Genomic DNA, 14,645 nt, shown 5'->3' with positions numbered 1-14,645 from the left:
TCCTTTTCCTATATGCAATCCAAACTGAACTTCAGGTTTTTAGGGATAACTCTGTACATTTCTTAAAGAGTATTTCTAACAGCACATTTCAGTACAACTAAATGACAACTGATATACACTGAAACATGACCACTCAAGAAAGTGCTTTTATGGAGAAAGTGAGCTTTATTTTTGTCCCTACCCCAAGCATAGCTTTCTGATGGCAAAGGCAAAACAAAAGGTGAGTATTTATTTACAGTGTAATGATTAACATTATCACTTAAGGAAGCCAGGGACTGTTCAGCCATGCAGATACACTTATTGTAACAGCACTAATTAGCAGGCTCTTCCTAGGAGCAGGATCACACTCACTACACAGCCCAGAAAGGCATCTGGACTAGCTGCCCCACAGCCTGACCTGCTACTATTAAATTTTTAGAAGGGCCATGCTGGCACAACGTGGTTTCCTCCCCAAGTGCCTGCCTCTTCGTTGCTCTTTATCCATCAGCTGCTCTCAACAGGGACAGCTGTAGGTATAGATCAGAGCTCAGGAAGGCAGCCTGCACATACTATATTCTGGCTGGCTGTGAGGGCAAGACACCCATGCATGAAGTGCCAGCAGCGGGGAATGGGGAAGTGGAGATATCACACAGGAGTTTCAGGCTGCCTCTGCCTCCAGTACTACCAGGTATAACCTACCTGTGGCTCTCACTCCTGCACTGAGCCACAACTGAAATCCTAAAACGGTCAGGGAGGTAGTACAGCTTCCTTGTCAGAACAAGGCTGCTGCCTTAAAGAAAGGACTGGGGAAGGTGAAAGCAGGAAAACAGTGTTTACAGGTTTAGAAATAAAATAGTAAAATTGCCTTTTAGGTGCTGGGATCACTGGTGCTAGTACAGGAAGGCTAAATGCTGTCATGGAATGAACACAATGAAAGCAAAGTTGTGGTTTTATTTACTACATTAGGAAAAGCACCATGACCATCTGATCTACAATTGGCACAACTTAGGTAAGGTGAAAAGGTCAGGGGTTTAATTCTCATCAAATGCAGCAGGATGTCCGCCCTCAGGAGCAGTTTGTCAAGGTTTGCTCACAGCTGATCAGTGCTATGAACATGGGACTGGGTGATGATGGCTGGAGGAGGAGCTCCATGGGTCAGTGCTGAGATACTTGAGAAAAGCTGTCAAGCTGACTTTGGGGTTCAGCCAGTCGTATCCCATAGCCCAGCACCATGATGCAGCAGTGAAGTGTGTCCAGAATTTAATTTTTAAAGCTGTATTTATATATACTCGGCTTCATTCTGGGTAGGCTGGCTGTGGAGCTCCAAGCAGCTTCCATATGCAAGTTGTACTGTTTTGTACCTAGAGCTGCTGCAGACACAGCCAAGATATACATTGTTCCTTGTCTAAAGAGCTGGCCTGCAGCAAGGGCTGGCTTTTTCTGTGGCAGCCCAAACCTACTGTATTATAGCCCACAATTGGCATTTTCCTTTGGGAATCCTAACTGTGAATGTTTTTGACTTAGCCAGCAATCCCATCTGCAGGGAGAAGCTCACACATCCCCCCGTGGTCCCCAGCGCTCCCTCTGGGACACGGGGACATAAACCTTGTTTGCAGACTGCTTCTAAAAATGACAGAGCTCATGGTGGGGCATCTCAGCACCAGATTTCAGGGGATGAGTCTGAAGGAAGCATTCCCTTGGCTAACTGCTAGCTGGGAAAGGGGAGGAACAGCAGGGCTCATGGTGCTGTTCTTTGCCCTGTTCCCAGCTCCAGCTGGCAGCAGGCCTCTGTCCTACTGCACAAGGGACCTCACACCATACTCTCCATCCATACCTGCCTGCACGAGGCCCAAGACATAATGTGGATTTGGTTTGAAATTCTGATTATGGACAAAATTACCTAACATTTCACAAGGACAATTAGGTGAAGCACAGTCTTTTGTGCGTGCACCGCTTTCCCTAGGTGGAGGAAGGCAGGAAAAGTTCGGTGAAAGATGAGATGAGGCTGTAATAGGATTTCTCATCATCTGTCAGTCCTGCGTTGCCTGGTCTGATCACCACAGCCACGTGAGTGTCCGCCTCCTCGGCCGCATTGGCTTCTGAAACAGAGTGGGGAGAGTGGAGGTGAGAGCTGCTTACTGACCTCTTCATATCGGGGTCCTTAAGGCTTGAGGATGCCCCAAAACACTCGAGTGCCTTTAAAGGCTGAGACTGAGAAAGCAGCATTTGCACGTGGCAGGGCTCTAGAGAGGAACCCGCTCCTGGCAGGCCTGCTGTGGATGGCTGTAGCTGCAGGAGTGGACAGGAGCTGGCTGCCTCACCATCCCTTCCCTTCTGCCAGCTGATGGCTGACCAAGGCACCTTGCAGGCAGCACACACCATCAGCTCCATTCCTGTCACGAGGATGTGGTCGGCCTATGTCATTTGTGAGTCAAACACCCCCCTCCCCCAATCTTCTTCTCACAAGCTTCTTTTCACTCCCTGAGCACAGAAGGCCGCTGGAAGATGATCCAGGGAAAAGGAGGTAACTACAAGCTCTCACCAGCTCTGCTGCCAAGGCTGGGGAGGAGGTAAGGACTAACTCTGGGGCACTGAGCTGGCTAAGACTGAGACCCAGCACCATTTCTGCCAGAAAGATGTTTCCAGCAAAGGCGGGAAATTAGCTTCTCAAGCCTGGCTTTCCAGGGGTCAAGTCTTGGCAACCTGAAGCCACGTTTTCCTGCTGATGAATACAGCCTGACCATGAGTGGCACAAAGAACCAGCCACATAGCAACACAGCAAACACCATCATTTCCCCTGAGCACAGGCCAAATCACTGACCCTGTTTGTAAATGGGGCGTGCTTCAGCTCTGCTTCAGCAGTCTCTCCTTCCTGGCTGGTGCAAAGGCAGGTTTTCTACTTGACCTATTTTCCCTCATTGCAGCGCTGCACACGGACATCCCACTGCTGTGTGCAAGCCCAGGTGTGTAAGGAAGGAGGATGGCAACAGCTAGAGGGAACGTGCTGAAGCAAAGTGGTCTGCAACATTTCTGGGCTGCTTGTGAGAAGTCAGCAGCACACTTTGAATAGCACCTGCCTCCCCTGCACAGGTGAGAGCCAGTAGGACTGGCAGGTCACATACCTCGAGGAACGTCTGTCAGGAAGAGGATGTTGTTGGTGGCGCACCCAATACTGGCGGCAATCCTCCTGTAGCTCTCACTTTCTACTTTGGGGCCTATTTTGGTATCAAAGTGGCCATCAAAGAGCTGAAAGAGAGGGTGAAGCACAGGCCATGGCTGAGTGCCACCTGAAGAGCAGGGACAAACCTCCCTCCCTCCCTTTCTGCCACAGTAATGAGGGGTTGGTGCAGTCATGCTCTCACAGTCAACTGCTCGAGTTTAATTCCCATGGGTCAAACCCACTGCCCCACCTTCCTGTCCCAGAATTCATTCCACAAGTATTACAGCAAGGGTGGTTGAGGGAGGGGAGTGCTCTGCAGCGGGAGAAGCTGTAAGGAAGGTGGTAAGGTTATCTACCTCTAGGATATCACCTTCTGTAGAGTATCCGAACAGAAGCTTCTGGGCTTCAACGCTGCCTGAAGAGTATATATAGACCTTCATCCCTGCTTCCCGCCACTTCCGGATGGCTGGAACCACGTCCTCGAAGATTCTGGAGCAAAACAGGGCAGCAGGTAAGGGCAAACCCAGAGGCAACTGGAGGGACATCATTAGCCAGGCACTGTGACAATTAGTTTTGTCCCATTAGTTTGCAAGGGGACTTCAATCTGCTCAGGGCTCCTGGAACCAGGGAGTCTATTTCAACAGCAGGTGATGCAGAGCTGGGCAAGGAGATTTTAGAGATCGCACTCCTTGAATGCAGCCAAGCAGGCAGCTTTCTCCAAGGTTTTTGGGTCACTCTAAGACAATTTAGCCTTGTTTTTAAAAATAAAACCAACAGGATATCTGTCTCTCTTGACTTGTTTTTGGGTTTTGTTATTTTCTCTGGTGGATGTTTACATTTTTCTGTGAGCTCATTTTCTTCTTCCTTGTTCCTCATTTGACTAAACACTTTGTGAATTTATGGGCTTGTTTTACTTACTTAGAAACCTGAAATGCACGGTTTAACCAAGTATCTCTTAACCTAAATAAGGAGATCAGGCTTAACTCCAGTTGTCCCTACTTATGCACTCCTGTGTTGTGGCTGAAACGTAAAGAGGAACCTGAAGACACAAAGAAGTGGAAAGGCAGGAAACACACAGGTAAAGACAAAGCAGAAGGAAACAGCTGAAGGGGTCTGACCCTGCAACCCTGACTTGTTTATACTTGTTCCAAAATATGAGTGCAATCTGGGGATAAAAAATTCAAGACAGAGAACTGTAAGAAGCCCATACTTGTGCCTTAGACTCTTGGTTTACCAAGAAGTCTCTCAAATACTGGCTTGCTGAGCTAGTAATCCTATTTGTATTTGTATGAGAGGCTGTTCCCAGGAATAGCTCATGCAGCTGTTCTGCCGATAAACTTTTAGGAAAGATGCCCCCCATACCTGTCCCCCAGGAGGGGGCACACAACTACTCACACAATTACTCACTCTCCTTTGACGTGCCCAGTGGCATAGGCTGCCCTCCACATGTGGCCCTGCAGCTGCTTCAGTGCCGTGGTCTTCCTGTCCAGGGACATCTGCCAGTGCACGTTGTCTACAACCGCCTGGATGACGCGCTCCAGCTCCTCTTCCCCGCTGCCACTCTCCAAAGGGATCGGCACGGCCCCGTCCAGGCTGGAGTCCTCCTGCGCCTGGAAAGTGGTGTTAGAGCGTGGTGTTGTGGGTTTGATCCCTGTATGGGCCATTCACTAAAGAATTGGGCTTGATGATCCTTGTGGGTCCCTTCCAACCCGGAATGTTCTGTGATTCTGTGAAATCATCCATGATAAAAAGAGGGGAGGGAAGAGGCGGAGCAGTTTCATCACCTCTAATGTAGGGAAAGTGGTCTAACACCTGCCTTCATGCACCCCTGTGCAGGACACTGCTTGAACTGCTCTTCACGTGAGGGGTTACAACATTGTTTGAATGCTTTTCTCAATGGGAAATTGAGACTTAGTTGTGTTTAGAAATACTTGCTTGAATTGTACTTTCCAAACCAAACAATTAGCATTACTGTAGCTGTACTGTAAATACTCTAATGAGAACTATGCTTGCTTAAGTATTTAATTACTGAAATTAAGGCAAAGAAGCAAATGCATCTGTTGGCTTCAGCCACAGGTCTCAAACTGATGCTGCGTCTCTGTACAGAGGCACCATCCACTGCCCCGAGTGGGCCAAGTGCTCTGCCATCGCCCTGTGCTGCTTCGCAAAAGAGGTTTGAATTCAACAATAGAAGGGCACAGTGCAGGCACAAAGCTGGAAAGGCTAGGCTCAACAGCTGCCCAGGGGCTGTGAAGACCAAGGTGAGCTGAGGGAAGGATGCTGCCTGCCAAGCGCAACCCCAGGCTTTGGATGGGGGAGAATCTGACCATCGAGGCAACCGGCCTCCATGGGTGGGGGCAAAGAGATAGGGACAAATGTTGGGTAACCAGGACAGTCCGAGTGACCTGAAGCCTCAGGCATGCTATGAAAACCCAGAGACACAGAATAACTCTGTTACTTAACCTGTTTCCTCAGAAGTCCGACATCCCGCTGGCACTCCTCCTCCTCCCAGTGAGCACGCAGATACTCCTTCACGTTGTCTTTGATGTAAGGGAACAAGGTCTCCTGGCAGAAAAACAGGCTGCTCCTTTAACCTGGCAGAGGTAAGGCTGACTGGCTTCTAAAGGAACTCTTGGCACATGCTGCCGTGTACAGTTATTTTCCCGACTTAAGCTTGCCCTGCAGTGCTGCAGCTGGTGAAACTTCCTGACAAGGGTGTCTGCCTGGTCACAGGACTGAGCCAACCTCAGGCCGAGATCAGTGCAGGTGGATTTTTTTACACAAATGTTTACATAGCTGAAACTTTTAAAGCTTGTGATGGAAAGGTGGGTGATAACTTTTCCTGGGCTTGCCAGAAAAACTCTCAAATGGCATATGTGACCCACCAGCTGAGGAGTACAAGGCTGACAATGTATGTACTCTGAACTGACAACTTATGCCACTGTATTTTTGATGGGGCACTTGTCCTAGCAAAGGTCATTCTGAAAACATCTTAACCTCTCGCCAAAGTTAGAGGACCTTTTAAAATGAAAAGCCTGGTCTGGTGACACTGAACTCCACAGGACAGTCTTGCAAATGAAATGGATTGGGTTTGGGAAAAGTGCCACAGGAAAATTACAAGCCTTCACAGAGATCCCAAGGGCAACCAGAAATAATTACAAATTGCTCTCATTAGTGGTGTTTCACGAGTCAGAAGCCACAAGCAGCCACTGTGTGTCTCCAGGTGTGGGAAAAGCCTCAGGTCAAGGAGAAGGGCAGGGAACTCCTTCCTTTGGGTAGAGAACTGAGCTTTTCTTAATTGGGCAAAAACTAACCTGAACTCACCTCTCCTCAAAAAATGGACCATAGTTTCTTGTTCCTTGTTGTATATCATCTTTAGCTTGTTACTGAATTAAGAAAGCAATGGTCCTGAGAGTGTGATGTGGTGGCAGAACTGCAGGATTTTCTATTGCTGTAATATTGTGTTTTCCATGTTGTATATTTTAAAAACAATGCAAATTGCCAAAAAAATTACCACAAACTGATCTAGGGAAATCAAAAGCCTTGTAATGCCCCCAGTTACTCTCATTTCCTTTACTTTCAAACTATCTTTTAAATTATGGAGGAAATTAAAGAGAATCCACTGGGAAATGCAGCTGACCTGCTGCCTTGGTTTAACCTCCTTTACAACTCAGATGTCAGAAGGTCCCAATTGTTTTCCAAAAGCAGTGTTTCATACTCTCGTGCTGGCTAAGAAAAACTTCCAAACAGGCTCTGAAAGATCAGTGGATTCTGTGATCTGAGGGATTTTAAAAGGGTAAAAGTCTTGGTCCATTGGCAAATGCATCGGTCTGTGAACTAAGAGGGGACACCCACGTGACAGCTGGAATAGTGGACAGCCAGTGGGACAGATGGTTTGTGGATGTCAGGAGTGATCCCAGTCAATGATGTACTAAGTTTAATAGGCCATGAGTCTGTGTGGAAGAAAGACTCCTTGTGTCTTGCAAAGAAACCCCTCCATCTCCACCACTTCAGCTTTCAGCAAAAGCTGGCAGCTGTAACCTCTTGAATAGGTTTAACTGGGACCCTTCTAAGTTCACCCACTTCTCTCTCCTCTGGAGAACAGAGATATGAGCCTGCCTGTGCACAGCTCCCATCACTCTGCCTACCTCCTGTGAGTGCTGGGGGAACGGACAGGCTCCTTGGCTTGGCAGGATGGAGAATCATTCTCCAACAAACACAGCTTGACAGCCCTCCTAAGCCTTCACAACTGCTTACAGCAATGTCAAACCCAGCATAGAAAGGGAAGCATTTTTACCATCAATAGCCACCGATGCAGCTCATTAATTATTACATGCAAGCTGTAATTAGCGCTTGCAGGATTTCAAGTAACCAGGGTCTATTTTCCTCTTAATGTCCATGCAAGCTGTCACAAAGTTCAGTGACAATATGCTCTTTTACAGGAGATCTAACAAATCCTAGATAAATCGCATGGAATGCAGTTTATCTAACGACATCTCTTCCCCTGCCATCTACTTCCACTCTGCCAGGGTGGACCTGGCAAATGAGAAAACTTGATGACCTCTAATTGATGGTCACCAGATGATCTCTTTTCTGGTATCTTTCCTTAATCCACCCATCGACTGACTCATTCTGTTTCCTTACTTTGCATATTCAGTAATTCTAACATTAGCGAAAGGATTAAATAAAATCGTTTAATATTATCTTTAATATTAATATATATAAGTTAATATAACTTTAAAGTGTCTGCTGAACCAGCAGTGGACCTTTCAAAGGCAAATAGAGGTTAACCGAAAGACCAAATGAAATAACTTGTTCCAAGCATTTTCAGGATTTCCAGCAAACTGAATTTTATTGAGAACCAAAACTCATTTGGCCTCCCTACAACAGAAAGATTTTGGGTGGAAACCGGAAGTCTCAGGTGCATGGCATGTTGTTTTCACAACAGCAAAACAGCTTCAAGGTGGACATAAACTCTGTTAGATGTTTAGTTAAGAAACCTGAGCTGTCCAAACAGTTTAAATTGAAAGATATTGAGGGGAGGGAGGCAGCTGTAATGCCATCTAGGCCCGAAGTTTCTTCAAGAGCACTGGAAGAACATGGACAGGAAAGATGTAGGTCATACTGTTCCTCTGTTAAACTGTGTTAGCAGAAACCTCTAGAAAGCCTGGCAGGAGCTTTCAGCTGCCATGTGGGTCACAAAACACCTTTGTAAGCTACTGGCTAAAAAGATCTACCAAAAGCTATAACGTCTCATGGGGAAATGCAGGTTAATTAATGGCAGGAGAAGGGATACATCCGTTTGCTGTCCTAGCAAGCCGCTCCCTCCTGCGAACCAAAGCCTCCCGGAGAGGAGGGACCGCGGCTATTAAAATCTGCGGTTCTCCAAGCACCCGTGACACGCAGACTTCCCAGTCCCCTCGGTTCTGCACCTAAACCAGCATTTCCGGCAGTCTAAAGCCTTTTCCTAGGCAAGGGAAGCACTCGTACATTCGGTGCCACTACAGTCCCTGTTGCGTACACTCGGTGTGTCCCCTGCGCTGCCCTCCCGCAGTGCTGGACACGCTCCCCCGGCACAGTTGCGGGCATTTGGCTGTACTACCCTCCCGAAGGGAAAAGGCAGCACATAACCCCGAGAATTACCGATAACTGCAAATTGTTAATTACTGAAATTAAGGCAAAGAAGCATCGTACTTCAAAGAGATCGCACTTGAGGCTCTCTGCAGACCCGGGTGCGGTGCTGCAGCTCCAGCCATCAAAGGAACAGCGATGCTCGAGGGCTTTTCCCGGATGAGGCTGCGATCACTCCAAGTGCCCTATATCCATGAAAAAAATCCCAGACCTGCCCTGAATCTCAGCGATAGTGACCTGCTCCTCAGCCCACCAAGGGGGCAGCCGATCGGCAAGACAAGGCGTATTTTCTCGTGAGCATTATTCGGAAAAACGCAGAAAATGGGTCACAGCTTTCGCTCCCGGCGGCACCTCGGGCCTGCCCCGCGGCGAGCTGCCGAGGCCAGGGAGTCACGGTACGAACGGCGATGCTACGGGAGCCCCCGCGACGCCAGGGCTGGGGGGTCACGATAGGAGGGAGCGGCGATGCTACCGGAGCCCCCGCGGTGCCGGCGGTCACCGGGTCTCACCTGGACGAAGGCGATGGGGGTGGTGGTGCCCTCGATGTCCAGCAGGATGGCGCGCACCTCCGCCGGCACCGGCAGCACGCCCATGGCGGCGGCGGCGGCGGCACGTGGGGCGCACCGGGGACGCGCGGCAGCGGCGGGGAGCGCCGCGCCGGCTGTGCCCGCCCCCGGAGCGCCCGCCCAGCCCCGCCCCGCCGCCGCCTGAACGGGGTTTCTGGGTTACGCGTTACAACCCACCCCCGGCCGGCCCGCCCAGCGCCGGCGCCCGCTCGTCCCGGTAGCCGGTGCGGCGGTGCCCGTGCCCGCCCGGAGCCGCGACACCGACTCGGCCCGGCCCGCGCGATGGCGGCCGCAGGGCGGCTGCTGCAGGCCCGCCGCGAGCCGCCGGGGGCGCTGCGGCGCCGGGCGGGAGGGCGGCTCTGATTGGCTGCCGGCGCGGGTATATAAGGCAGAAGCAGGCGGTGCCCGGATCTCTTCCGCCGCCATTTTCTGCCGGACGCAGGTCTCCGCTGTCTCCGCCGCTCGCACGAGCACCCCCGCCGCCCTCGCCCCGCCATGGAGGACGCGACCGAGATGAGCGGCGGCCAGGAGGAGTTCGCCGAGGGCTCCAAGATCAACGCGAGCAAGAACCAGCAGGACGACGGGTAGGGCCTGGGATGGCGTGGGGGGGAGGTGTGGGGGAGTCGCGCGTCCATCTCGGCCGCCCGCCCTGCGGCTCGGGGGGGCGGCTCGGTGGCTGCAGGGAGCGGGGCCTTCCCTTCCCGCACCATGGCCGCGCCCGCCTTTGTGTCCCGGGCGGGTGACCCAGTTTCCGTGGGGCGGGGACAGGGACGGGGGGGGCCGATCGGGGCCGTGACGTCACCGGCAGCCTATGGGGCGCTGGGGGGGCTCCCCCGCCGCTCCCTCACCCGTATCCGTACGCGTTTCCTGCCCTCCAGGAAAATGTTCATCGGAGGCCTCAGCTGGGACACCAGCAAGAAGGACCTGACGGAGTATCTCTCGCGGTTTGGCGAGGTTGTGGATTGCACAATCAAAACAGACCCAGTCACTGGAAGGTCGAGGGGGTTTGGATTCGTGCTCTTCAAGGATGCCGCCAGCGTGGAGAAGGTGGGCGCTTTGCCTGCGGATCGATGGCATGAAGCCAGCTTGTGTTGCTGTAGCGATCTGAGACGTTGTTCCTTTGTCTGCTTTTTAGGTGTTGGAACTGAAGGAACACAAACTGGATGGGAAGTTAATAGATCCTAAAAGGGCAAAAGCACTGAAAGGGAAGGAGCCACCAAAAAAAGTGTTTGTTGGTGGGCTGAGTCCAGATACATCTGAAGAACAGATTAAGGAGTACTTTGGTGCTTTTGGCGAGGTATGGTGTATTGACATATAAGAACACCTCTAGTTCTCAAGTGCAGTGTTGCCTCTCTCTTAAGATAGAATTTGCGAGGAGGGAGTTGGCCAAAACTAGAGATTGTTGAATCTATATGTTAGTGACTTCATAGAATGGTAATGGTCGGATTTATAGCTGCCAGAAGTAGTCAGCATAGATGCTGCCCTGCCAGATGGTTCTGATGGCATAAAAAGTTGCTTACAGATTTCATGCATTGTTTATATGCATTTTGATTTCAGATTGAAAACATTGAACTTCCCATGGACACAAAGACAAATGAAAGGAGGGGCTTCTGTTTTATCACATACACAGATGAAGAGCCAGTAAAGAAGTTACTAGAGAGCAGATACCACCAGATTGGTTCAGGCAAGGTAGGAATACTGCTGTTCTTAGCATGTGAAATCTATCTCTATAGCCTTCTGTGAAAGCAGCTGACAATGCTCTTGAAATTCTTGCTGAGTTAAAGAATTTCTGTCCTTACAGTGTGAGATCAAAGTAGCACAGCCCAAAGAGGTGTACAGGCAGCAGCAGCAGCAGCAGAAAGGAGGGAAAAGCAATTCTTCTGGTGGACGTGGAGGCGGAAGGGGGCGTGGACGGGGTGAGTGTTTTCAGTGGTTCTATTAATGTAAGTACTAAGTGTCTTACCAAACACTCAGGAGTTTGTAGATATTCCAGGTTGTCTGTGTGCAGATCTCATGTGTAATCAAATATGTAAAGTAGCCTGTTAGTAAGTGGTGTTTGGTGGTTATGATTGCTTGTTGAAGCTGAGGAATCTCCTCTTGATCTGCTTGTGTTCAAGTGGTGAAGTGGGAAGGTGGCTGTAGGGTGCTTTTGTACACCCTTAGTGGACAGTGTAACCAGTGCAGTTACACTGTCACTTGAAAGGGACACACTTAATTGGCTCATGGGCAGAAGGAGAAGTGCAGTCACTTTGCTGCACCTTCAAATGGATCAGAGGGCATCAGCTGTTATGCTACAGGTTAATGCATCTCAGTCTTACAAGGTCAAGCAGTCACAACACCACTCAGTAAGGCTGGTCCTGTGGTGTCACTTGGTGCTCAGGCAGTTACTGATTATTCTCGTATCCAAATGGGATATCTCAATTCTTTTTAGAAAATTACTGTTCTTGGGGAGGCAAGAGGGTTCTTTTGGGTAATAGCTCTAGTATAGAAAGATTGCCATTGAAAGTTAGATGACGTGCCACAGGAGAGGAGTGAAATAAGTTTTGAAACTTACACTTGCTATACTTGGTTTCAGGTCAGGGACAAAACTGGAACCAAGGATTTAATAACTATTATGATCAAGGCTATGGAAATTACAATAGTGCTTACAGTGATCAGAGCTACAGTGGCTATGGAGGCTATGACTACTCTGGGTACAACTATCCCAACTATGGATATGGGCCAGGATACACAGATTACAGTGGTAAGTGGTTTTGCCCTCACTCCCGATAACAAGAGCATGCATCCCCTCTCTGGAACATTGCTCTTACTCAGCACATGGCTCTAAAGATCAGATCTCTTGGTGTGCTGTGTGTGAAGTCTCCTGAGGCTGGATGTTAATGCTTCTGGATTGTTCTGGTTTTTCCCATGTGTTACCTCCAGGCCAACAAAGCACGTATGGGAAGGCGTCCCGTGGCGGCGGCAACCACCAAAACAACTACCAGCCGTACTAAAGCAGTACCTAGTACTTGACAAACAGGTGTGTACATGAGTGCAAGCTCCACTCCGAGTATGTCTAATCTAATTTAAAGATCAATAGACAAACGAAGAGTAAAAACTTGCCTAGCATGACTTTTCCTTTAATTAAGCTTTTGTTAACTTAAAAAATACTTTTTTTTTTAAAACCAGCTTTGCCTACGTGTCTATAGATCTTTAACTTTGTAAAAATGTGACTTTATCTTCTTTAGTACTTCAGAAAAACATAAGAGTTTTTCTGGTTTGCGTTGTGTACCAGGTGGTCTAGAGGAATAATTAAACTTATTAGAAGTATTAACAGGTAAAGTACTGAAATGGGTACAACTTAAGGAAAACAAGAATGTTGTCTTCTAACTCTGACATTATACCTTGTTTGTACCCGCCAGCGGGAACTTCATTGCAGGCCGTGTGTCACCCTGACCACGTCTATCTCTGGGGTCGCACGTTGCAGGCAGAGCGCAAGGCATACACCAGAAAACGCTGTCCTGTGGTATGGTCTCTTCCAACTTCATGTACCAGCGTAAAGATTAAAGTGGAAAACTTCAGACTTTGGCTTCTTTTTTTAATCTTTTTTGGAGATTAAGTGTCTTTAACTTAAATGGTTTTTTACAGGAGTTAAAGTACATAAATGCCTTTACAGCTTAATCATTTGGTCTTCTGTTTAGTGTTGTATTTCAATTGTGGAACCTCATTTTAAATGTGCATTCTTTAAGATTTTAATGCTTGCTTTTTTCTTTTTATAGCTAATAGTGAAATCTGCAAACCAAAACGAACTTTTAAATCTGGATAAACATTAAAGATCATATGCATATGGACTGTCTGAACTAAAGTGACCTGACTTGTGTTGCACATAAGTCGTTTAGTTGTATAAACAAATAATCAGAAAGCCTTTTGGCAGTGTCTTCAGTGGAAAGAAAGCGATCCAGAGCCTGCTAACTTGTCTAAATTGGATGTTTTTTGTTTTGGAGCAGCTTCCTAGATGGGCTGAATGGTAATATTTGGGAAAACAAATTACTGATGGGTAACTAAACAAACCTCTTGTGTTACCTTAATAAATATGCATATGATCTTTAACAGTGAAGAAAGGAATATATAGAAGACTTAAAGCAGTTCATGAAAATGGACCTTTTAACAATTCTGTAGTAACTGTCACAGATCTGACATGCATTTTGTCTTGATTTTTTAGGTAGAGATACTGCAACAAAAAGCCATCTTGCAACGCATCGTGAGTGAATGGAGGGTGGTCTTCGTGAGAGGAAATGACTATTTTGTAAAAGACTTTTAGTGTATGACACAACTGTGTCCAACTGTACATAGCGGCCGACTAGTTTTCTTTTATGGTTTTTACTTTCTTTTTGCCATTCATGTTATGACACAATGTGGACTTGTGTTTATACAAACTTTATTTGTACAATTTCATGTTAAAGGATTCTCTAATAAATGCTTACTTAAGTGAGCGTGTAGTCTTGCTGTCACCTTAAAGTGGTGTAAGATCTAAAACTCATTTGGACAGAAGGGCGGGTACCTCTCTGGAGGTCAGCATTACTGTGAGAACACTTTTTTTCCTGATCTGTCTAAAAAGAGCACCAGAGTGGTTGGAATTAGCATCACTGTGGAAGATGGTAGAGTTGTGTCCTGCCCTCTGCAGAAACGAGGAGAGTGATCTGTGGCACAATGCTGCCAGTTTTGAACATCTCAGGAGCGATCTAGAAGTATAGCAGCAACTTTTTTATGCCGATAGCAGTACTTGAAGAGTTGAGTTTTTCAAGCACTTTAAACCTTGAATATTCTAGAACCTAGGTTAATTACTTTCCTACACCACTTCTATTCCGATTTCAAGCAGGAGATCACAAGTTCTTGAGCTTCAGGGTCAGCAACTCTTTTCTGTACAGCTTGGCACCTACAAGTTAGGTCCTGTACCGTACTCTTACCACTGGGATTAGAAAATGGGGTTCCCATCTTGTGCATGCTAGCAAGCAACAACTAAAAGCCTGAGTGGCTGCTGGAGAAGGAACACTGTTACCCAGCAGGTTCTCTTTGGATTAGAATGATTGGGATGGGTAATGGAGCATATACATTCTTACGGAGGTTGAAGGATTGCAGTAGTCTGCCTGAAGTTTTGATTTTTCTCAGCACAAGTACCTAGTCAAGCATCAAAATAAACCTTGCTTGTTAAAGCTCACTGATGTCACTGGGCACAAACTGGAGAATTGGTATGGGACTGCAGGGAGAAGCCACAGCAGTGTGTGAGTTCATACACGGACTGTGTGAGTGCAGCTGGATCCAGCACTGTC

General features: G+C 48.1%; 2 protein-coding genes across 6 annotated transcripts; one reads left to right on the top strand and one right to left on the bottom strand.

Moving 5' to 3' along the window:
* Positions 1 to 142: 142 nt before the first annotated feature.
* On the bottom strand, positions 143 to 9,412 carry ENOPH1 (enolase-phosphatase 1). The gene is made up of 6 exons (XM_032109199.1): positions 9,280 to 9,412; positions 5,603 to 5,704; positions 4,547 to 4,749; positions 3,496 to 3,628; positions 3,102 to 3,225; positions 143 to 2,078 (listed from the first exon to the last, which is right to left on the bottom strand). The coding sequence occupies exons 1-6, from the start codon at positions 9,361 to 9,363 to the stop codon at positions 1,939 to 1,941; spliced, it is 786 nt and encodes a 261-aa protein (XP_031965090.1). The 5' UTR covers positions 9,364 to 9,412; the 3' UTR covers positions 143 to 1,938.
* Positions 9,413 to 9,718: 306 nt separating this feature from the next.
* On the top strand, positions 9,719 to 13,808 carry HNRNPDL (heterogeneous nuclear ribonucleoprotein D like). Of its 5 annotated transcripts, XR_004240213.1 has the most exons (9): positions 9,719 to 9,920; positions 10,215 to 10,383; positions 10,472 to 10,633; positions 10,894 to 11,025; positions 11,138 to 11,252; positions 11,912 to 12,079; positions 12,259 to 12,355; positions 12,738 to 12,841; positions 13,538 to 13,808. XR_004240213.1 is itself a non-coding variant. In XM_032109198.1 (8 exons), the coding sequence occupies exons 1-7, from the start codon at positions 9,832 to 9,834 to the stop codon at positions 12,327 to 12,329; spliced, it is 906 nt and encodes a 301-aa protein (XP_031965089.1). In that variant the 5' UTR covers positions 9,719 to 9,831; the 3' UTR covers positions 12,330 to 12,355; positions 13,538 to 13,808. The 5 variants fall into 5 exon arrangements, 3 of the variants coding, with proteins under 3 accessions (XP_031965089.1, XP_031965088.1, XP_031965087.1); XR_004240212.1 differs by having other exon boundaries at positions 12,259 to 12,841; XM_032109198.1 differs by lacking the exon at positions 12,738 to 12,841.
* The last annotated feature ends 837 nt before the right edge of the window (positions 13,809 to 14,645 follow it).

This window comes from Corvus moneduloides, chromosome 5, assembly GCF_009650955.1.
Source record: "Corvus moneduloides isolate bCorMon1 chromosome 5, bCorMon1.pri, whole genome shotgun sequence".
Taxonomy (NCBI): domain Eukaryota; kingdom Metazoa; phylum Chordata; class Aves; order Passeriformes; family Corvidae; genus Corvus; species Corvus moneduloides.
The sequence above is the reverse complement of the archived record's forward strand: the minus strand, read 5'-3'. Positions and strand labels throughout refer to the sequence as shown.